Raw genomic sequence first — 24,222 nt, 5'->3', positions numbered from 1 at the left:
GATAGCTTTTGTAGCTGCAGGAGAAGAGTTAACCCTTCTTTGTAGGCTGCAGATTATTTCTAACTGAAATATGCATCAGTATGTAGTGGCAAACTGTTGCTTATGTCAGGATGTGTTCATGTTGTTTGCTGTTAACCTACTTTCTTATACTTTGTCCCTCTGTCCAACGCTTGCACATTATATCCAAACAAATATCTCTTCCAATAAGGAGGTTGATTGTGCATTAGCATGCAGTTGTGTTTGAATTGTGTCCTAATATAGCCTTCATTTCTGTGTCTGTTTTCCAGGGAAAGAGCCAGGCTGAGTGTGTTATTGGAGAAACTGACTCTGCACTGGCAGTCCCCTCCATGCTAATGTAATGGAAACGCTCTTCGGTCACCCCCGGTAGCATCTGAAATGCATCAGCGGAAACATATCAGCAGCTCCCATGGCTAATTGTATCTATCGGCGGTGGCTTGAGTTTGCCAGTGGATGCACTCAAGAGTCGGGTGCCCTGCCATGCCCAGCGCCATGCTAAAGCAACACACTTATAATAACAAGGAGCACTCGGTTCAACCAGTGGGAAAGCTGTGGAAAAAGTTGGTGGAAAATCTATGGTTTGAGCCTCAATTTTGATTTCCTTTTTTTTTTTTTTTATTTTGACCTAGATATTCTGTAACTCAACATTGGCTGGCTGCTTTTCCTGCCATCTGCAGCAGCTCCTTTCCTCTCTCTGTTTTCACTCAAGTTGCAAGTTCGGTCTGGCTTTTTCAACATCAGCACTGAGGACGGCAAGACTGCAACCTGCTCTCTGATAGGCACGTTTTCCACCACACGAAATGGATGTTCGAATTTACTGCCGTCCTTTGTTGGAGTTGAGAATGTGAGGGGCAGAATGAAGGGACCCCTATGAAGAGGAGGACTAGGTGGAACAGCAGCACTATATCAAAATGGCTCAAACCAGTTTGCTGCACGGGAAGCGTTTTTATTGCCGGGAGTGGGTCTTCCATAAGATCCAGCATTGCCTCCAGGAGAAAACCAACAACCTCAGCGGAGTGACCTGCACTCCCAGTAAGCAGCCCACGCTGGCACCCAGCAGGGGAGCGTCCAACCCTGGAACGCTGACATCTGGGTCCACGAAGCCAGGTAGCTCCTGGGGGGTGTTGCTGGTGGGCGGGCCCGGAAGCGGGAAAACTGCAGTATGCACAGAGCTGTTATGGCCCACATCGTCACAGGGAACACACCGGGGTCTGCACCAGCAGAGCCTGGCTTTTCACTTCTGCCGGGCGGACGACTCGGACACGCTGTGCGTCGGTGGGTTCATCCGAGGTTTGGTGGCTCAGATCTGCCGTAGCGGGCTGGTGCCGGGATACGAGGAGAAGGTGCGTGACCCAGCTGTGCAGAGCACTTTGCAGCCTGGGGAGTGCGAAAGGAACCCAACAGAGGCTTTCAAGAGGTAAGGAAGAACACACACACACGAATAGACACACCCCTCCTTCCTTTTCCTCGCTCTAGCTGTCAACGTAGGTGCCAGATGACTTCACTGATTACCACACATTCGGACTGACGTGGAAATATTACATGAGGTTATTGTGGATGGTTGCTGTCGATGAATGCATAAGGCATTGTCTCAGGCAGTTATCCCCAAAGTGAAGATTTTGCTTAGTTTTATTATTAACTGAATACGTTTGAGTTTCCGACTGTTGATGAGACAAAACAATCATCCAGCCTTTATACAGGGCAGTTATCACTATTTTCTGACATTTTATTGACTGAAGGATTAATTGAAAAAATGATGAACTGGTTAGTCTCTATTGAAAAGAACAGATTGGTGCAGCCCTGTGTGAAATCATTTGCAGGATAATTTGTCAGGAATAAAAGCCTGCATGTCCTTTACTTTCCAAGATGCATCCTTGTTGAACTCCTGTCTGGTGGTTCCAGGTGTTTTTTGAAATCTAGGAATTTGGCTTGCCTGGAAATGTAAAATGCAGAGCCGACCCCTCCCCCCCTCCCTTCTGTCTCCACCTCCTGACCTGACGCTCCCCTCCCCCACTATTTTTTTTGACTGCTTGCGCTCATTGCATAGCTCTGCCTCAGCCCTTCCACTTATTTGATGTCCCGGTTTTGTTGGTTTTCCCCCCTGGTGAGGCATGCTGGGTGGGACTGTCCCTGCTTGGCTTGTGATTCAAGAAAGGTCAGGTATTTTTAAGTCATAGTCGAGCTCAGGTGGTCGGAGACTCGTGAGGAAGGAGCTTTGAACCGCGACTGACTCACTGACTGACTGACCTGAGTCACTGCACTGCAGAAGGATGAAGTGCACATGTGAAACTGTAGTACAGTAAGCTTGTGGACCTCCTGCGCCCTGCCCGGGCATGTAACACGATCAAGATGGACTGTTATTGTGGGCAGAGGTTTTAAAAGGAGCTGCTCGTGAGCGTGTGTGTGTGTGGGTTACTTGCACGACTTGTCTACACAGTATAGGTCAGGCAGTCTATGCAACACGGACTGGAATGCAGCGCTGAACACACACACACACACTCACGCCTCTTGTCTAGCCATCTGGTGATGCTTATTGCACCATCTCAACATCACACACTGGAGGGAAAAAGTAGGTCAAACGTTCAGCAAGGTAAATCATTTTTTTAAGCGCTCACCAGAGTCAACAGCTCAACCCACGCATTTTTTTTTCTCAGCTCATTCCCAAGGAAGCGGGCTCTCCTCTTGTCATCTGCTCGTAATCATGCGGCCTCTGCCGATGACTCTGACTTCAGTTTGACCCTCTCGGATAAAAGGCAGGTTATCGTAGGGACATAAACAGAGACTGAACCCGGCAGGGATGGGACTTCTCACTTCAGCTCTGCTCTGTGTCACACTGGATGTCGAGGGCCTTTTTTTTTCCTCTTGCAGGCAGCCTCGCCTCATGAAGCAAATATCGTGTAGCACTTGAAACCTCAGGCCCGAAATTTGCGGACAACAAGGAGACGAGGCTTATCGTCAGCGCCTGTTTTGTTTGTGAGCCAAATGAGCACTTCGTTGAATGCCTTATCGCCATCTCGGGTGTAAAAGCGTTCCAGGCACCGTTGTACACAAATAATCTGAGCGGCTCCCCTGCTGTTCTAGATGCTATCTGGTTTCAGGAAGTCGAGATTGTCTGCTGCATCTGGCGGTGGCATATAAAAGTAAGAACAGGGCGTAAAACTTTATTATTAGTCCAACATCATGGCCACTAATTTACATCAGGGATAAAAATTCACAGATGGGTGCACACAGGCATGCATTTCACTCAGTTCAGTTTAACAGAGAATTTGGGGGATATTTTGAGCCCCATTCAGCTGTGAGTGTTAGCTAGTGGGTGAATGCAAGAGGTCCTGTCTAATTCTTGAGCCTAGTCAAAGACAAACAACACTGTTTGTCCGTAGTAATCACCAGTCTGGTGTTAATACATTGAAACCGGTTCAGACACAGGTCTACGTCCACTCTGCGCAACCCGATCAGTGCTGCTCCCGTCTGTACATCTGCAACCAGACAAGCAGACTGTTAAGGAAAAGGACGCTATAGAGACATATTATGGGAAACTGACTGATATTGTTATATTCTTCAGCCGTATCACTCAGCCTCACTAGACTGCATTTTTATTGTGTGTATTCTCTGAAAGTAATGTGATGCATTAGCAGGGCAGATGCCTGCCAGCAAAGGTCATGAGCCACAGTCCTCTAGATAAAAGGCAGCTTCACCTTTCAGTCTGCCTCCCCTCTGCCTCAAGTCTACCAGCACAAGCTCATATCTTGTTCAGACAATAAACTTGATACTTGTGGCACATTGTCTGCCTGGATGGGTCAAATCCATTTCCATTAGTGCTATCTGAAGGGGTTGACTCTTGGGTTGTGACATTGCACCAGCAACTGTTTTATTTGCAGACGGAGCCGAAGCACATTCCTCCGCCTCACCAGTCTTTGTCTTAGCGTTATCAAAGGCCACCTCTGTGTTTTGACTGGAGTCCTCCAGTTTGAATGAATTTTAAACAACCAGTCAGCCTCCTGCTATCCAACATGCCTCACTTTCTGGACAAAAGAGCTGGCTTCCAATAGGTGGAGTTAACCCAGTCAGGTTTTTTTGTTTGTTTTGCTGATGGGACAAAGCAGCCTTTTACAGCCTGTTCAGACCTGGTATTAACGTCTGTCCTGGGTGATTTGATCATAAGTGGACAGCTCTGACTCTCTTCACACTTTATAAAGGGTTTCCACATGTGACTTGAGTGACTGCATGTGATCCAATCTTACTGTAAGTAAACACATCAGTGGGACAAATGTACACAGTGGTTTTTTTTTTGTTTTTTTTTTACATAAGCAAAGAAATAATACATAAACTTTGCCAACTTTAACAGAAGACCCAGATAATTCAGAGTTGTCATTATCATAGACAGTGTTTCATAAGCGTTATGCTGTTTCTCCTAACTCAGCTTTGCACAAATCTGAGGGATTTCTTTACAGGAGTCTGGGGATATTGTGATAACTACTTTAGTGGTAAAATCAGACACTGTGTTCACTGACATCTGTTGCTTACCTGAGAAAGTAAGAGAACCCAGACACATAAATTTGCATTACAGTGAACCAAATGGAAATCAGGCATCAAAGTGATCAATTCTGTCCGTTGGCTTCTTGTTGTTCCTCAGAGGACCTGAATTGAACAGGCAGCGCTTCAGCGTTGCCCAGGTCTCATTCATGCATACAATGCTAAGATACTGTGATCACATTTGATCCAGACCACCTCTGAATGTGATCTGAGAAATCTCATGTGTCCTCAATGCATCTTGGGTGTATTCACACCTGTACTCAGAGCTGTCCCCTCGTGATTGGATCTCTCAGGACGGATGTTAACACCAGGTCTGAACAGGGTCTTGGTGTCGGTGTGACCTTAGGAGGATCTGTTGTCGTGCTGTTCTCCACTGAGCTAAGTTAAGTTTGAATTGTAGCTGGGCAAGTTTCTATTTCTTTAAAGGGCACACACTTCAGAAATGATGAATGGCCGCTCCTTAAATTTGTGAACAAGACTCGAAGTGCCTCGGCAGTGTTTTATTCCCTCAGCACGTCTGTGGAAGAAACTGATGCTGCAGTTCAGGTGTTTTTATAGAGACAGTTGAAAATGTTGATTTTCTGGCAGCTGCTTCAAACATTTCTTTGTTAAAACATTGCTTTGTTCCAAACAGCAGATAAGCACCTGCATTAATCAGAGCAGAAGCATGACTGAATCTCGTCTGGTGGCCTCCAGTGAAAGTGCATATTGTTTGGCTTTTTTAAGTTGTTATTTCACAGGACAGCGTGGCATTACTGGCTCACAACAACCTTTTTAAAGTACACAGTGACAAGTGAATTCCAGTTATTGGCTCAGGAAATTGTGAGGTGCAAAACTAGAGACATAAATAAACATGAAGATGTTTGTAAAGACGTCTTGACTTTTTGTGACCTAACGGGAAATGACCCTCAAATTGTCTCTGTCTCTTTATCTGATTTTGGAACACAGTTCAACTTGTGGCACTTCCTTCAGTAAGAAATCAAGACATATTTTTATGATGTCGGTGAGGCAGCTTTGGATATTTTTTTTCTTGTCTTTTGCGTTGACTTTTTGACTGTTGCACGTTGGGCGGCCCGGCTTATTGGGGTTAAGGGACGCTAAATGAAAGCGGCCCTGTGCCTTTCATGTGGTGCACGGCTGTGGAAAACTCGCTGCAGATTAGGGCCACATTTTCGGAAAGAAAAAGGCTCCCAGTGTGACGCATCAACTCCAGTTGAGCAGATGAGAAGAAACAGCAGAACTGGTGCGGCTGCTACGATGACTCAGCAATCTGAGGCCCTTCTCTGTCTCCACACCACCGGCGGGTGGTGTGGGTGCGCGTGTGTGTGTGTGTGTGTGTGCGTGCGTGCGTGTGTGGACGTGCCTACGTGCTTGTGTGGGCACACGTCTCATTCATATTATTGTCATCCCACTCGATGAAGCTCTTACATGTTGGTGCTCAAGCTTGTATAATAGTTCATAGAGAAAAAGGTTGCTGCAAGTTTTAGACTCAGGAAGGCTGTAGCTCAGCTCACTTTCTCAATTTAGCATTTTGTTGGTGTGTATACAAGAAAACTCAAATGCGTGACATGGATTTTTGTTTTCAGTCGATGCCGTTAACTGATTACCTGCTTCTCATGGCTGATACTGAAAAGACAACTCACATTTTTGTATTTTAGAAAGAAGTTTATAATCCGTATTTTGTGCACACCTGAGGGTAAGAAAGGCTTAAATGTACTGAGCAAAGATGGGCTTTAATAGTCCATAGCTCTAATAGGATTTGTTGTATTAAAACTTGAGTTTTTCCCCATAATCTGTGAAGCCTTGCAGTGTATGTACTGCATATTGCAATCGTGTTGTGTTCCTCTGAAACTAAAAATGGTCTACTCCAGGGACAAGATGTTTAGTGTATTTTTCTAGAAGCCAAGGTTGAGTCTGTAATTTGTTCATCTGGTGTGATCAGATGTCCAAAATGAGGAATTGACAAAGGTACAAAACAAAAGAAAGCAACAAATTCTCTAGAACCAGTGAAGGTTTGGCATTTTCTAAAGATGAGAATTACTTACAAAGCTAAAATTCTACTACGTAACTATTAAACTGCAACTATTTTCTCTATAACATTCAATATTCATTACATATAAGCAACAATTAACGCTAAAGTTCTGAAAAGTAATCAGTGCTCTGGTCACATTTGACTGACAAGTTAGGAAGCGTAAGCAAACAACCCTGCAACATAGTTTGATTTAAATGTTGCTGAGCTCTGACTGGTGGGCGTCAATATGTGACATCGCCCATTTCCAACTGGAAAAGAGGAACAAGGACAAAAACAGAAATCTGTCCTGTGAAGTACACAAACTGTCGGAACTTAGGCAGGATCGTTGTTCGTACGCTGGATCCCATCGCTCATAGGAAGAAGCTGATTGAGGAAATATGTATTCAGGTCTGTGAGTCAAATATCAGAGAATGTATTTCCTGCTGACCGATTGGTCATTTCAGCACTAATATATTCATCTTATCTGCGCCAAACGGCTGACACTGCTGCCTTTCATTACCACGGGTCTATGGACCCGAGCTAAAGCTGTTTACCTGTCTTTGGCCGGCACTTGTTGAAATGTTGAAATCCATGTTGGAACTGTGTGCATTCACGCGACGAGCCTTCTGCACATGTGGACAGACAGTCGTGTCTCCGTGTGTGAGGACAGCAGGAGAAGAGTGTTTTTTAAGAGAAACTGTGGCAGGAGTGTTGGTGGGGAGCAGAGGGAGGGGGCTGAACAGGATGAAATTACAGATTCTTTTGACAGTATTGGATAGCTGGCCAGGAATGCACACCTCGCCTGGGTCGGGAAGAGCTTGAGGATTTGGAATAGTTATCTGAGGTATGTGTGCTGGCCAGAAAAGAAGTGTGCAGTCTGTTTACACTTTTGCAAATACTTTATAGGCTGTATTGTGGGGGGAAGAAATCTGATGATTGAAGAAGATGGATTTGAGTGTTTTTAATTAGAATTTGGTCTGTTTTGAGTTTTTGGAGTTTTAACAGCCTTTTAATAAAATAGTCAGGAAAAAAAAATCATACTTTCTAAGCATCAACAGTCTTACATCATTAAGGGTTGGGTGACAGGTTAGATTTAGACAACACTACAAAATGCAGTACACAGAAACAGCGATTACTGTATGTGACCAGTCCCATGACGGAGCATTTAGAGTCATTTGTCTCAACCTCATCAGATATCAACTTGAGTTTGTCACTTTGAAGACATTAGTAAGGGTCAGTTAGAAACCATTTTGGCCTCTTTTCTAAAATAAACTATTTTTTGTGCTTGTTTAAGTAACCCAGATTTTGCTCTCATGCGCTCCTCACTTGCCCCTGACTGAGGAGCCTCCCAGACATCATTTCTCAGACAGCTGGAGACATGTGTCTGCTTGGGATCCATTAAGCTGAGATCAGATTCTCACTTTGTCCTGCACGTTTAAAGAAAGGCAGAAATAAGTCCAGTTCAAAGTGACTGGAGTGTTTTTTTTTCTTTTGCTGATGCGTTGCTTTATTACATGAGGTAATCTGTTGAGAGATTTTGGAAAACACCTGACATTGGTGCCTGAGGTGTGGCCTGACATGGAACATGCTTGAGTTTCAGTTTGAAGAGAGTGGGTCTGTGTATCTTATTATTTTACAATACTGGAGCCATTGTGATGGTGCCTGGTTTTTTGGTACCAATGTGTGTCTCTACAAAATGGTTTTGTAACAAAATAAGCCAAGTTTATCAAATGCATCGCTTTAATGTTTACCTCACAGGCAGCAGTATAACTTCTGTGTAAAATTGTCTGAAACAGGCAAAGTTCATATTTAAATCAAGAAATAGGAAAAAGAACACAAGAATCTGCCCAAGTCAAATTTTGATGGATGGTCTGGTACTCTGGGTGTTGTTTTTGTTCAGTTAGTACCCAGAAAGTATTGATAAATTAAATCCAGCAAATGGAGAGCAGTGCCCCATGTGTACAGAGCTGGAGTCTGATAACATCTTGTCAAACGTGACTTGTTACTGAATGTATTAGCCATCCATTAGCTTTTGATGATATTGAATTATAAATGTTATTAATAACGTAGAAAATAAGAACTGGGCCTGTCCAGGTAGTTTACATGTTATCTGAAAGTTTTATACGTTGCTTTTAACCAGTGAAACATTAAACATGCTGACAGACACAACCTTTGACACATTTCTAATGTGTTCGCATTAGCTAACATTTGCTGATGCTGACAGGAATGTCATCTGTTCTTCAGGTATTAAATCATAAAGTATTGGATGGATACAGTGTTTGACCTCATAGTGGTGGTGAATCAACAGTCAAACGTTATTCAGATTCGTCCTCTGGGGTCCATCAATGTCTGTACTGAAGACTGACGGACAGACCAAGAAGCTCACATTGACATCCCTGGAGTCAAAAAGTTCAGTGAAACATTCTTCAGAGCAGGAACTTCACAAATTTAAAACTGTAACTGGCTCTAATGACCCAACCAACAACTCAGTGAGTTATGAAATGAAGGTGGATTGGCTTCATGTCAGTGGAGTTGTTGTGCACTTAATATAAGAATGCCAGTATGGTTTAAGATCATTTGTGTCTTGATGTTGATGCAGTTGTTTGAACTCGATGAGGACTTTTTGAAACATTACCCAATTCTCCACTCAGTCGTTTTGAACAAATGATTTTAATGGCTATTTCAGTATTTTTGAAAAATAAGTAATTTCCTGCTGCAGGGTTGACATCCTCAGAGAGATATCTGCCTAATGAAAGGCTCTCAGCACAAATTAATGTAAATATGTCTGTCTGCAGCTTATGTAACTGCAGTTCTGCTGCACTGTAACCACTCTGCATCAAACCCTTGATTTGTTAAAAGCTTTAAAAAATAAGCTTTATTCAACAAATACCCAGTGAGCAGACACTGTAATGAAGGCCTGGATTTAGAGTTTATGTCCAATCAGATAAAACTGGAGGGAGATGATAACAGACTGAGGAGAAAACAAGAGCATATGGCTGATGTAACAGGAAGAATACAGTTTTAGTATCTGAGCCTGGCTGTTTGGAACATTTGCTCTCGCCATCAGTCACTCTTAGTGTCCTCATCAGTGTGATTACTTTGAACAAGATGGTTGCACTGACATTATGCAGAATGTAAGAAACGCATAGGCAAGTGTGAGGAAAGAATCTGCAAGATGTTGTCTCTTTCACTTTGGGGATGAGTTGGAGCATGAGTCAGCTGTTGTCGTTCAGCTCCGTGGCACTAAGCACTCCTGACTTTGCGAAGACGCTGAGCAGGCCTTCTCCATATTGACTCAATAGTAAATGAAAAGATGGGGGTTATTTTAATGAAAAGGCAGCTCTGGTTTTCCACTGATAACGGTGGAAAGCTTTGTCAGTATCACTCTGTGTGGTGATCTGTCTGACAGTTTGACTCACCAGTTGGCTTTTTGTCCATTAATAGAGCTGTGTCGAGGCAGGACATGGCTAGTATATTTCACCCCCTGTTTCCTTCAGTATTTTTGTGCGTGAGTGGGGTGGTGTTTAGCTATGTGGCAGGCTCTGTGCCCACTTTACAAAATGAACTGTGTAAATTTGTAAAGCGCTGGCTCGGTGCCTGGTACTGCCTTGTCGGCCCAGGCATCTTCACTAAACGTCACACTGAAAGCTTCACTTTTCACATTACATGGTGGGAGCAACGGCTGCCGCTGTCTCAAACACAACGCGACAGATGGCGAGTGCATTAGATGCATTTCACATGCCCCTTCTTCCCCGTTTTTCTAGTCTTAAATAGCAATCGGCATCAACTCGGGCATATGTTGAGGACTTGAGCGAGAACCAAAGCGGTTGGCACAAATGTCCAAGACCACCGTGTGTGGGCTGAAGTATTTTTAATTTTTTGGCTCAGGTATGCTGCAGGTTTCTCTGGCAAACTAAATCTGCTTTGCCTGAGCTCATTTTCTCTCCATCTCCAGTGTCCCGTGAAGTTTCTTTCTTTTGACTCTTTGACAGGCTGAAAGTCGCTGAATTGTGAGAGAAGAATGACTCTTTGTTTTGCCCACTTGCTGTCACTGTGGATTTGATTGTCTCAGTAGGCAACATGGCCTCAGACACAACCATTCATACACACTCACACACAGCCAACCCCTGTGGATGGACATTCCTGTTGGCAAGGCTCCCAGATGGCGCTGCAGGTTCTCTGTGGGTTGCAGTCATCAGAAAGAGTGATTGACTGTGTTTCCAAAAGGCAGAGTAGCCTCATGACAAAGCGAGAAGGTTGGAGAGGGTTAGCAGTGATTTCTTTCCTGCTGAGGGTTCAAACTGCTTGGAAAAAGTTTTGAATACAAGCTAAAGTTTGCAGAAGCATAACAAAAGACAGGTTTAACTGTCCCGTGTCTAGGCCTTTCACAATATGCTAATCTTTTTCTGCATATCTTTTATTTATTTATCTTATTGTGCATATTGACTGTTCGATATGCGGACATGGCCTTGTGCAGTTTTTGTCAACAGAGCCAAAAGCTCCAATTTTCAAATTTCTGGATATGACTAAGAATTAAAAGTTTATTGCTCTTTGAAAGGGTGTACTTACTTGACAGTGTGTTATATTATTTTATCAGTGGAATGAAATGGTTTTTAAAATGACAATAATAATATTGCCTATTGCATTCATTTCTGGGAGAATATATTGTCCAACGAAAGTAGGCTACCACCTGAGGGGAAGTTGAAGGATTTCCTTTTTGACAACAATCATCAACATTTTAATGTTGCTTTTCTCAGCACAAAGTGTTTTAGGGTCTTGCTATAAAAACTTCTGAACTATTTTCAGGTTGTTCTATGCAATAATAATAGTCACTTAACATAAATGCAAATCAAGAAACCGGTTATTGATCGAAGGTCAGCCTAAGATGGTAACCATTTTGGAAAATGTGTTTTGGATGAAAGTGTGTGGGTTTTAATTTGGTGTACTGCATGTTGGTATGATTGGTAGGAGACGCTGGTCATAGTAAAGTGTGAGTTCAGAGGACCTGTAAGTGAGCTGTACACTTAAAAATTAGACTTGTAATATGCATGTAAAGCAGCGTCATAAAGTATCAGCACTGACTTCAGTCAAGTTTTTGAGTTTGGCAAGACTGTCACAACATGTATTTTTACTCTGACATATTTATAATTTATTACTTATGATATATACTTGATTATTTTCATTATCGGTAAATTTGTCTATTGCTTTCTCCAGTTATAACTTGTTCAGTCCAAAAAATGGTAGAAAATGGTAAAAAAAAGACGATCACTTTTTTCCAAAGCCGAAGCCAATGTCCCCAGTGACAAATGTCCCAAAGTCAAAGAAAAGAAGCAAATCTTGACATTTAAGTAGTTGGACCAAGAAAACGTTAGACTTTTTTGTTTTGCATAAAAAATGATTTTCAATTCATCGATTATCAAAATGAAAAAATGACTTTATTTTTGATCACATACATCACAATACATAATACACTTTAACAATTCACATCAAAACCAAAAAAGGAGTAGGCTGAAGCACCTGGCTTATTGTAGCCTATCCTGAAGTTTTCTTAATTTACCCAGAAAGTCAGCCAAGCAAAGATCTTACTAAATGATATTACATACCAGCATTTTGTTTTTTATAACGTGTTTACCTTTAAGTTTAAGTTTTACATTTCCTGGTAATTGTTAATTAACTTATATTTTAAAGATTTTTTGAACTTTAACAAAGAACTGCTTGTTTTAAATTTGTCACTGAGCTCATTCCACAGTTTTATGCCTAAAACAGAAATACATTTGCGCTTAACATTAGTTCTGGCTTTATGTCTTTCAAAAATAAAAAAACCTCTTAAATTATAATGCCCATCTCGGAAAAAATAAAATAACTTTTGTAGGCAAAGAGGAAGATTTTTGTTTATAGCACTAAATGGTATTTCCAAGGTTTTCAAGTATACAATGTCCCTAAAGTTTAGAATATTGGATTCCATGATAAGCTTATTAGTATATTCACAATATGAAACTTTGCTAATGATTCTTATTGCCCTTTTTTGAAGTTTAAATATTGAATCTGTAATTGTTTTACCAACAATTTCCCAAATTTCTGCACTATATGACATGTATGGTAACAAGAGTGATGAATACAAAATAAACAAACATTTCTTATGTAATACATTCTTAATTCTATTAATTATGCCAATAGCTTTAGAGAGCTTACTTGTAATATATTCTGTATGTGGTTTCCAACAAAACTTATGGTCTATTATAACTCCTAAAAACTTATTCTCATAAACCCTTTCTATTTCAAATCCACTTAAAAGCAACTTTATGTCTTGTTTTGCCTGATGAACACCAAAAACCATGAATTTTTCATTTAAAGATAATTTATTTAAATCAAACCACTTTTTTAAGCAGCTTAATTCGGCTTGAACTTTAATTACCAGTTGTTTCAAGTCATTCCCTGAGCAAAATAAATTAGTGTCATCTGCAAACATAACAAATTTTAGAATACTGGACACCTATCATTTAAATAAAGTATAAACAGCTTCAGGTCTACTGAAAAAATCATCGGGGCTGACCTGCCCTCATTCAGGACTTATACCAGTCCAGGGTCAAAAAACGGGCAGGAAGCATCACTGCAGACCCCTCACACCCTGCACACAAACTGTTTGATCTGCTTCCCTCTGGTAGGCGTTACAGAGCTCTGTATGCCAAGACTACCAGACACAAACACAGTTTCTTCCCCAGGCTGTCTCCCTGATCTCCCCGTGATCCACCTGCCATTGCATGAACCATCGCACTGTTTGCACTACATGTACATATATTTATATCTTGTTTTTTTCTTCTTGTAAATACTTTATTTTTTATTATTATTATTTATTATTTTGTATTTTGTATGGTCCGCAGGAGAGAGAAATATCTGGAGTCAAATGTTTTTAATTATTGACCAAGAAAACATTTGACTTTTCAAAATATCAAATATATAAATAGCTGGCAACTAATTTTCTTTCAATTTGCTGTTGCTGTTCTACTCTCTGGTATCCAGTAATTTTGTATGTCCCAGTGCTTTGGACTGAAAGCACGCAGACCTTCGTCCCAGCCGTCTCTGCTCCCTTGTGTTTAAGGATAATGAACTTGGGCTAAAATGGTAGACGCTACAAAAGGACTGGCTTTGGAGCCACAGGCTGTTGAACATCCAGAGGAAGTCTCATTAAAATAGTATTTTAGCATTTTATGACGACGCTTGCAACCAATGTTACTTCCGTTAAGGAAGAATGGTTCTCCTGTCATGTGGAAGGTGACTGATTTTATCTGTGCGACGTCTACCTCAAATGCCCTGAAGCCGTCTCTACTCCCGAATCAAGTCTTCATGCTGATTAATTGATTTGTTCAAACATTTTTAAATGTTTAATTAACCTAGACCCAGATTAAAATGTCACTAATATGAAATCCTCACATCCTTTATCACGGACAGTTGAGCTGGAAGTAATTTTATGAGTCTAGGGAAATGACATTTTCCCAAACGGACGTCTTATGGCTTGCTTCAAGCTGTTGGTGGTTGTCACAGTGGAACAGAGTTCTCAAAAACACAGACTTAACTCCACAGTAGAAAAATGCGAATTTTGTTGGCTACTTTGCTCCAGTGAAGTCACACATTAGTGTAGGAGCAAGTAGATTCCATGAATGGCTTGCAGTTTAGTGTTGACAAAAGGTTAATGTAGCCATTAAAATGTTTTTTGTGCTCTGATGCGATCTTAGGTTGCTGTACATCCGGTTTACTTTGTCACTGGATGCCAAAGGGCTGATTTTAATGGCTGTTCATAAAACATCAATATGTATGTTGCAGTGAGATTTGTTGAAATTTAACTTGGAGAAAATCTTGCATGTTTTGTTGTGATGGTAGTTTCTCAACACATTACCCTCCACGTCTTTGATATGATCTCAAGGCTGAACGATTAGCTCTCGGGCAGAAGTTTTTCATTGAAGAAAACGGCCCGCTGAATTATAAATGACCGTTTCTGCTCTGGATGTTTCTGTGAGTGCAAATCATCCCCAATGGGCCTGTCAATGGATGCAATTTGGATTGGATGGAGACATATTTAAACACCTACACTCCTGACCATTTGAGACAGATGAACAAGAAAACACTCTCTTGTTCACTGTGACTGTGCGTGTCGTGTTGCATCTCAGATAGAAAAAGATGATTGAATCAGCGGTGAAGTGTTGTCAGGCACAAGTAATGGATCTATATTGATGCCAGATGCAGGTTTTCAGTCATGACTTCCTTTGAATCAACACAACTCATTATCTTAGAAGTGCCAGGGATAAAACCTAGTTGATTTTGATATAGTGAAACAATGCTACACTAATTAGAGACCTTTTATCATGATGTTTTCTTTATTTATACAGTGCTTTTAAAACATATTGTTCTCTTCATGTAAATTTTAAGAAAACTTGTTTTTATTAGGGGGAAAAAAATCTTTTAAAGACTACTTCTTTCCCCTAAATGCACAAGGACGCAAACGATTGTTTTCCAGTTTTGTTGAGAGGCTGCAGTTTATTGCTCACCATTAAAGTTTTACTCTGAAAAAATCTTTTGCTGTCCACATGGAATATGAATGTCTGCATAACAAAAAACTAAAAGCTCCTCACTGGCCTCATTAGTCAAACACAGTGAAAATGATGAAAACATGGTAACGTTTCTCTCCTTCTTTCCTTTGTGCTTGTATCCTCAGATGTGTCCTCCTGCCTCTCCTAAGCGTTAAGCCTCCTCAGCAGTCTCTCTTCCTGCTGGTGGACTCCATCGATGAAGGCTGTCCGCTGGGCGAGGGGGAGCAGAGATCTTCCCCTGGCTCCCCCAGGACCATCGCCGAGCTCCTGGCCAGTCACCACGAGTTCCTGCCTCCCTGGCTGCTTCTCATCTGCTCCGCACGGCGACAGAACAAGGCCATCACTAAACTGTTCACAGGTAAGCAGCCGACCTTTTCTCTTGGGTGAAATGCATCACCGTTGGTCACTTAAGGTCATTATTCTGTAAGTGAAGAGGTTATATATATATATATATATATATATATATATATATATATATATATATATATATATATATATATATATATATATATATATATATATATATATATATATATATTAAAATGTCATCACTGTCAAAATAATGTTGGTACCTTAATCACAACCGAATTGAGCTGAAGTGAAAAGACAGTTTGAAAGATGAGAGCATTTGCAGCTGTCAGTTTTGCTCCATGCCCGTTTCCGCTCAGTGTCAGCTATTTTTCTTCGTTAATGTGGTAGATTTCACCTGAACACGCGGTTACAAACAAAGCCTGCATTGCTTCCTTTTCTGCCTCTGCTGTTCAAGTACTACAGATGCACATGGCTTTCCGACATCACGACATGCCCAGAAAGATCAGGGTCACTGCTGCAGACCTCGGCAGCGCTTCTCTGATGTCCTGTGACACTGTCCTGTGCTCGCTGCTATTATTTCCCTGTCAGAGCAGCAGCCTACTCCGTGGTGACGAGCTGGCATAACATTAATCAAGAACCTGACTGTGTGGGAGGAAGTCTCCTCCGCAGACTCGCGCTGCCGTGTGCACCCCCTCTACCTTTCCAAAACCACTGAACGTGGGAGCTTCTCAAGCTTCCCTCGGCTCACCTCGCCTCTTAAACCATTACATAATATCCCAGCAGTCTAAGTAATCGTTTATGAGCTACTCCCCAGTCAGGAGATGCATGAAGTCAGAAATGAGGCAGAATGAGCTACACATTTTTTCCACCTTCTTTCATTGCATTAATGTGCAGCGTTCATATCAGTGCAGTACTGTGTCCCAAATGATTGTAACCTTTTAAGATTTTGAATTTTCAGTGTTGTTTGACATATAAACTCACAATGACAGTGTGGCAGAGAGACAGATGTCTGTACTGGTCTTTGTTTTGTCTTCACGGTGGCGGTGCTCATGTTGTGTGTCCTATGTAGGAACGATGCAAAGTTTCTAGAAGCTGCTCTGTTGTGTAGAACAGCACAGCCTGGAACCTGTATGGCACATGTATGATCTTGTAGTGATTTATCTCTGTCATGTATAGTAGACAGTGGGGTCATTGTAAGACGATGTAAAGATAAACTGTAAAGGACAGGCAAAACCTGCAGATAGTCAGCACCAAAAACAAGTTTGACCAGCAAACTTAGTTTTTAGTCGTTGGTGAAGTCAGTCTGAGCCATGAGTTCACAGGAATGCCATATTGTTCTGTTATGAGGTTTGCATGTATGTATGTTTTAGTCCAGCTTTCAACAAGTTCTGGTTTAAAAGAAAACTATACCTATAATGTACCTGTGCATATCTTCAGCAGTTTACTGCAGTTTGTAGATGGTTCTGTGTACGTTAGGCTTTATAGCAGAGGTGTTAAATTAAGCCCAAATGGTACCTGCAGAAAATCGCAAAATCATGTTTTGGGTTTAATCTTATTTTGCATTTTTATCCCGTTTCCCATGTCTGGGCTTCGGCGTTAAACACTCAGACACTTCGGTTATATTTACGGCTCAAACAGAGTGAACTCGGCTGTGGGGAAGGCAGTGCCAGTCAATCAGTTCCGACTACATGGGTCCAGTTGAGAATAAAGAGCCACATGGACTGAAGAGGTCAGTCGCAGTCCTCTTTTTAAATGGTTGTTGTTTGTGTGTCGATTGGGTGTAATTTCATGAACAACAATGTAGTTTGAAAGTTAGATGATTTGGGGCAGTGCTGGGGATTAAGTGAAACCTTAAGTGTAGGCGTGTGTGTGTGTGTGTGTGTGTGTGTTGGGGGGGGGGGGGGGGGGGGTGTTGAGTCTTTTGTGGGCTTCATGCATCTTGTTCAACAAACCAACTGTGATGCAAGCTGCCCACTCCATAATCACAAAGACATGGCCACCCACGCCTTCCTCTGACATGAAAGCCTCTACGTAGGTGCCTGTGGTAGATTAAATTTTGGACTGGCATCACAGTATGTAGTATAAAGCATCCTCACAGCATTTTCCAAAACTTTGAGCGCACAGACAACACAGATGGAGAAGAAGTTTTATATTTGATTTCTTTCAGTAGCGATTTGCATTAGATCGTATTTTCTGGATACTCTGTGCGTGTGCGTGTGCGCTGTGTCTGACCTGAACCATAAATTTGGATCGTCTGATTTTATTTGCAGTTGCTCATAAAGTTGACATCGCAGTCACCAGGGGACAACACAGCCGTATATGCCACAGATGTAAATGCTAATGGGAAATTTTTATCTGAAACTTTCTTCCGAGTATCTCAGGGAGTTCTGCGATTGCCTATTTGCCTTTTCTCCTCTTGTGTTGCAAGCTGATGAGCTGTCTGTTCTTTTTGTTTTTGATATGGTTTGAAGGGAATTTCATCTTGGAACAATCTGATAAACAGCAGTTATCTTCTTTCTTTTCTTTTTCTTTTTTCTTTTTGGACTGGCTCTCATCTCTTTCCCTTTTTACTGCTTCTTTGATGATGGCCAAGCTTTTGTGAAGCTTTTATTCCAATTGCCCAGCAATCAGTTTTTAAAAAACACTCCTTTTGAACAAAGGAACAGAGCCAAGCTCACACACATCAGATGTAATGTCCTCATCTGAGAGGAGTGAAGGACATATGTGATTTTTTTTTTGTGTGTTTTGGGTTGTTTTTTAAAATTGCTATGTTGCATGCCCTGTTCCAGATTTTGCTTTCATTATTTCAGCATTTCATTGCATTCTATTGAGTTTGTGGATTGAGATGCTCCCACAGACCTACAATAAGCCCTGGCCTTTGTCCTTTGCTTTTAGCTGCGTCTTTGTTTTGTCTAGATTCAGTCTTCCGCTTTTAACTCAGCACTGGAAATTCTTTTGCTAGACTGGCCTTGTTTCCCCTCAGACAGACACAAACACATTCACCCACTTTCCTCAACCTCCATTAGCTTATGCACCTTATTATGAACACAGCAATGTGAATACTTATTCGTGCAGCACTGGACTTAAATTAGACCAAAGGGCTTCGGAGTATCAAATTGAGGCCAAGTGTCCCCTAAAAATATCCTCCGTATTGTTTACAAGTCAGAGATTGAAGTGACCTGCCAAAAGACTCTGCTTTCATGCTCTGTGCAAAGCCAACTCTTATTTTATATGAGCGGCCTATTTGTCTGGGGTGGAGGTTGTGTGGGTTTCCCAGTATACTCTGGTCTGTGGTGATGGGAACTTTGTGGTTGTATGAATATAGTGTCGATGAAGTTTGAGGAATGACCTTTGAGCAGAGGGTCATTTTGCAGAAAAGTTGCAGGGCCAGAAGATTTCTGAAAGAATTCAGGACCCCTGTGAAGAGAGAACCCGGAGAGTTTAATTCACCTGAGTCTGACACATTCTTGCTGCATCAGCTGGAGTGTTTTTGGTGTTACTAAAAGAAATGACTTTTCCCCAGGAGCAAAACTCTGAATTCCTCTCTTGTTGCTCAACTGTTATTCCTTGTGTCTGTCTCAGAGAGGAATGTGCTTTGGGAAGTTTTCAACACCTCTGAGACCGAGGAGGAAGAAGGAGGCACTCTGACTTCTGCAGCAGAATGACTAGCTCGCATCCGCTCAGCTAAAGCCTCACAAACAAAGACCGTTCTGTTTGAAATTTGCGTATCCTTCAGCGGACTCACATTATATGATCACTCAGTTTTGATTAAGCCTCAGTCTTGGTCTTTTATCTTTGAAATGGACTAAAAAATGGTCTGGAGATGTAAATACATGTTGGATGGTACTAAGAAACTGAAGTGAGTGCTGCTTCTTTGTGTCCCAAGTGACAGCAGACCCATGGAGAGAAGCTTGTGCATGCCCCCGCCGAGGGCTTGCTGTGCTACTGTAAGGCCATGATGGGGGTAGTGGAGTGGAAACACTTAGGCAGCGATTTTTGGTTGGAAGTCGTGCAGAATCTGTGCCAATTTAACAAGGCCTCCGGCAGAAGGGAGGGCACAAGGGAAAGGGGAAAGGGAGGGCGGGATGGAGGTGGGAGACAGGGGGTTGGGCTGTTAAACAGAAACAGTCTCTTAGACACGCTCAGACCTCAGACTCTCATCTTTTTCTTACTCATACAAGCCTGATGAAGGTGATGATTTTTCAACATTGCAGAGAACTTTTAGTGCTGACCTAAAACTTTCCAAATAAGCTCTGACATGGTTTAAAACATTAATTGTATTTAATTGGGTGTTTTTGAAGACTTTCTTGCATTGGTTTTAAAGAAATTCACTTTCACTTTGCTAATGGCCTCGTTAAAATAATTACAGACAAATTTTAATCCTAATTCCCTCATAGCAGTCGATCCAGCCTAGTGTGTGATCTTTTTATCATGTGGAGGCATCACTGAACTGTAAAGGCTGTCATCTGCCCAGTATTGTTTATGATGCATGCTTGTTAAAGTCACTATTTCTCAAGTAGTAAGTATGTTACAGCATTCCGCTATTGGTAGCAGGGAGTACTGCGTTCAGTACATGAGGGTACGTCTTAAGAGTACTGTGAGTTCAGCAGATATTCACGAGTAAGTATTTGATAAGAGAGGGATGGAAGCTTGTCGAAGCTCAGAAAATAGCACAGATTGTAGCACATGACTGCCCAGTAATTCCACACACTGATCCTGCAACAACAGGTGGGGTTTGACAGCATTTTATTGAATTTGAACCCAGCGTTTATCAAATCAGAACCCTTCAGATCACATCCTCTAGTTTTTACTGAATTTCAGACAAACCGACAAAAGGAAAGAAAACATGGCGACATACTCATGCATGGCCTATACTGACGTGTATCTACCGTGAACATAGCGTATGCTTACCCATAATATTCAAACGATGACATACAGTCCACTAAGGTGCTTAGACAAGCAAGGATAGTACAGAAATATTGACTGAAAAGACTACAGGTGGGTACCCTGTCAGAAGATGCCATTTATCATATAGATTTTCATAACATTTAAAACATAGTTTTCATCTAACACCCTAGTTTCTTGTTTCTAAATTGCCCTCCGTATTTTAATTCATCTTCAAGATTGTTTCATCAAGTCTTCCCTTTTATTAAAATGCATTTATTTCTTGTATACATTCTAGACCAACAAGGAACCAAAATCCAGGCAGTTTTTCCCTGCTCATCTCTCTCTCATTTCACTCATTTCCTGTCATCTCTCCACTATTGCTAATAAAATAAAAACTCAAGATTTGAAAGATAGATCACACATAGTTAGACGTGCCAAAATTCACGTGTAATGAGATCTGAGATGTTGCTGCTGAAATCATATCATCCCGTGTGGAAGCATGTCGTAACTAATCTGCAAATACAGGAGGAGATGGATGACAATGATACAGCCCAGGTTGAAGGAAATAATAAACAAAACCTCCTGCAAGCTGTACTTAGGATTTTGAGAGAAAAGTCAACATCAGCGAGGGATGAGGAAAGATGGAGAAGGCATGGATTTGTCAACTGCGGTGCCAGTGGTTCTAATAATATGGTATCAGTGTGGCACTGGAGCCCTGAAAGATAATAGCTCCTCTTAAACAACCACATTCCTGCTCTGCAGTGTTATGGCAACTTCAATTAGATTGATTTCTGCCATCATGAAATACATGATGATTTTCATTCTTTTCCCAATTTCACTCTTAATTCTTCCAGTTGGTCGCAGGGGGCACCTGGCAGACGTTGCAGGGTTGTGCCAGCAAGAAACTAATAGCCACACATAGAGAGAGACACACATACACACACACACACACACACACACACAAAAGCCACTGTTACTTATGAATCACAACTGTAATTAAGATGGTTATGTTCCTGTCTGAGGAATGTTACAGCAGCATGTGGCCACTACAAAAAACACTCATCCTGTGAGGCATTTTGATGGGGGCTTTACTCATTTCCTTCCTAAAATGACACATTTGCTCAGTTTTTTCTCCCCCCCAAAAAGTAATCAGAAGGTCTTCTTCCTCAGCCCACACTGTATAGACAAGACATTAGAAATTCCACAGTTACTTTCAGGAAATTATGTGAATCCAAGGCGGGTCTAAGTTTTTGTTTCCTGTATTTGCGTCTCTTCGAGGAGAAGGTAGACCACCCTGGCAAGGACTTAAACCACATCTTCCACGTCCACTCTGCCTTCCGATGAATGGAGCTTTCTTAGCCCAACTCGCCAAGAGACAGAACTGATTTGCCACCAGTGATCACAAATGAAAAGAGCAGCTCTGTTTAAAGTATGCGCCCTCCTCCACCTCTCTGAGCAGCCCTTTGTCCAGAGGCCTCCGCGTGAATGTGACACAGGTTACGGTCGGTTCTCTGCAAAAAAGTCTGTAAAAAGGTCAACAAAACTCTCAACATTTCCTTGGATGTGTTTTCTTTTTGTATACTTTATATTTGGTCAAATGTGAGACCTCAGTGGAGGAACCGCAAGATCTTCTGGCTGACTGACAACACAAACACAGTTGTAAAGCAGCAAGGATGGTTTATTTCTTCTGGGCCTTGGAATGCTCCCCAAAGAGAGACAAAGATGGCTGTGCTTACTGACTCCCCATTAAATGACTTGATTTTGCGGCATCATTTAGACGATTGGATGATGTTTGTATGAACGCGACAGATGAATTTGAACTTTAACTATGAAATAAAATTATGAGTATTATGAGGGATTAGATGCCAAGGACTGTTTTCCATACTGAAAGGGAAGGAATTCCAAAGCGTTTTTTGAGATGAATATTAAAAAGTCTGTATTTGATACATATAGGAACCAAAGAGCACGTTTGAGAAATGCGCCATGCTACCAAAACAGCCCTCGCTGTCCTCTGTTCTTGGAGTTTTCAGTATTGTCTCTTCACCTCTATGCCTGGGTTATAAGAGCCAGGCCGACATATTTAATTAGCTTACCTCCCCCTTTCTTGAAATTGGCTTACACAGACAAGCTGATTTATGTCCATATTCATGTACGAGTTGTCGTCTGTGAGGCTGCATGTTGAGCCTCACTTTGGATGAGCTGAAGACCATAATCCTCGCTGAATACTGTAATTTACCACCGTGCAGTCTGACAGCCGGGCAAATTACAGGTCTACCCTGTCTGTATCTATGACACCTTGGGTGCTGCACTGCAGTAACATGATTCTGAACATGGCAGACGAACCGACTGCCCTCGTTCCTCCTGAGGTGATGCCCTTTGGTATGTGGCGTGCCCCTGCCAAATTTTTATAGATGTGAGATTTTTTTGTTTTCAAGGCTTTAGCAGAGAGCATGACGAGTCACTTTTTACTTTAATTGAAGGGTATTTAAATTAAGTCTTCATTTACCTTTGGTCTCAATAAATGCAGTGGAATTCCTGGCATGTTTTGGCCTGGTTTTGCTGCCGGGGTAAAAGGACTCTAAAGTAAAGATGGGGGGATTTTTTTATCCTCGACCTGCATGCCAAGGATGACTTTGCAAGTACCTGATTCCACAGCAAGCTGCTGCAGCTTTCCTGGTGCTGGACCTGCTGTCTGGACATTTCCCTGTGAAATTTTACTAAAATGGTTCCAGACCTTCCTGGCACTGCATGTTGATAGCAGATAATGGCTTGTTTGACTTGATGGCCAATAAAACACAACTGACATGCTAGACTGAGTAGATCCTTGTGCAGGTGAATGGAAACATGTGCTGGTAGGGCTAAATGAGGTCAGCGGGAGGTCAGCTGGTGTAATGATGAACAAAAACACGGGCAAAGATTGAGGAAATTTGATCCTGTGTGGGCAGCGAACTCCCAGCACCACAAGAGCTTACTGCTACCACGAAGACTAAAAACTTGTGTTTCAGAAAGAAATTCGGTATTTAAGGTTTAAGAGTGGGAGTGTTTTGGGTTTTATGGAGCATATTTAGATCGATAACCTTTAAACTTATGGGTAATAAATGAAAAGGGCCAGGTGGCATGAAAAGAGGGATTATTAGCTGTAGATGCCCTACTTTTTCCCCACATTACAGAAATGGTTAATGGGCAGTTTGAATTGAAGTTCATACTGTTTATGTGCTGCTGATCCTGTTGAGCTCTATATTTCTGGCTTAGCACTCTGTTGTTTCAGTTCTCTTTTGGAATTTCTTCACTTGGATGAAATTTCCAGCCATCTGTGCAGCTGCAAGAAGCTCAGTGATATATAGTGACAACCCTCTTAGAGTAGATATCCATTATGGGGTGCAGTGAGTGACCAGGTGTGCAGCCAAATGACTCGGTCTCTTGTCACCATCTTAATGAGCTCCTGTCATTCAAAATCGTGTGTGCAGCTTCTTCTCTCCTCTTTCTGGTGTCTTCTGCATAGACACTGATATAACTGGTGTATTATTCTTTGTGCCAGTGGTTTGAAAGCTGTATCTGAATCTCTTCAGACATGCTGTAAAGCCCCTTTTAGACCTGCACCCTTGTTTCTTAATCTGGCAGTAGTTTCATAGTGTCATACTTGAATTAAATAAATCACATTTAAGTCACATTTACGTATGAATCACAACGCAGTCCCACAAGGTCAGATGTAGTAACACCTCAGTATCAGTTTAAATGTGGCGCAGGTATGAACTGAATGAATATGGTGAAACATACAGGAAATAATTTAATATCTGTCTTCCATCATGCTCTAAGATAATTGGAATACATTAATTATCTCAATCAAATTCTGCTATGCATAAAATCAGTTTAATA

The 24,222-nt window shown here is 41.7% G+C and overlaps 1 protein-coding gene across 2 annotated transcripts in view; it reads left to right on the top strand.

Annotated features, from left to right (window-relative positions):
• Nucleotides 1-24,222, top strand: part of ankrd50 (ankyrin repeat domain 50) — a 36,440-nt gene that overhangs the window by 1,280 nt on the left and 10,938 nt on the right. For both annotated transcript variants that reach the window (XM_046405800.1, XM_046405799.1), the window contains exons 2-3: nucleotides 288-1,435; nucleotides 15,273-15,505. In XM_046405800.1, the coding sequence (XP_046261756.1) occupies nucleotides 930-1,435; nucleotides 15,273-15,505 (739 nt within the window). In that variant the 5' untranslated portion in view covers nucleotides 288-929. The remainder of the gene's footprint in view (nucleotides 1-287; nucleotides 1,436-15,272; nucleotides 15,506-24,222) is intronic.

Source organism: Scatophagus argus, chromosome 12 (assembly GCF_020382885.2).
Source record: "Scatophagus argus isolate fScaArg1 chromosome 12, fScaArg1.pri, whole genome shotgun sequence".
NCBI lineage: Eukaryota > Metazoa > Chordata > Actinopteri > Scatophagidae > Scatophagus > Scatophagus argus.
The sequence above is the reverse complement of the archived record's forward strand: the minus strand, read 5'-3'. Positions and strand labels throughout refer to the sequence as shown.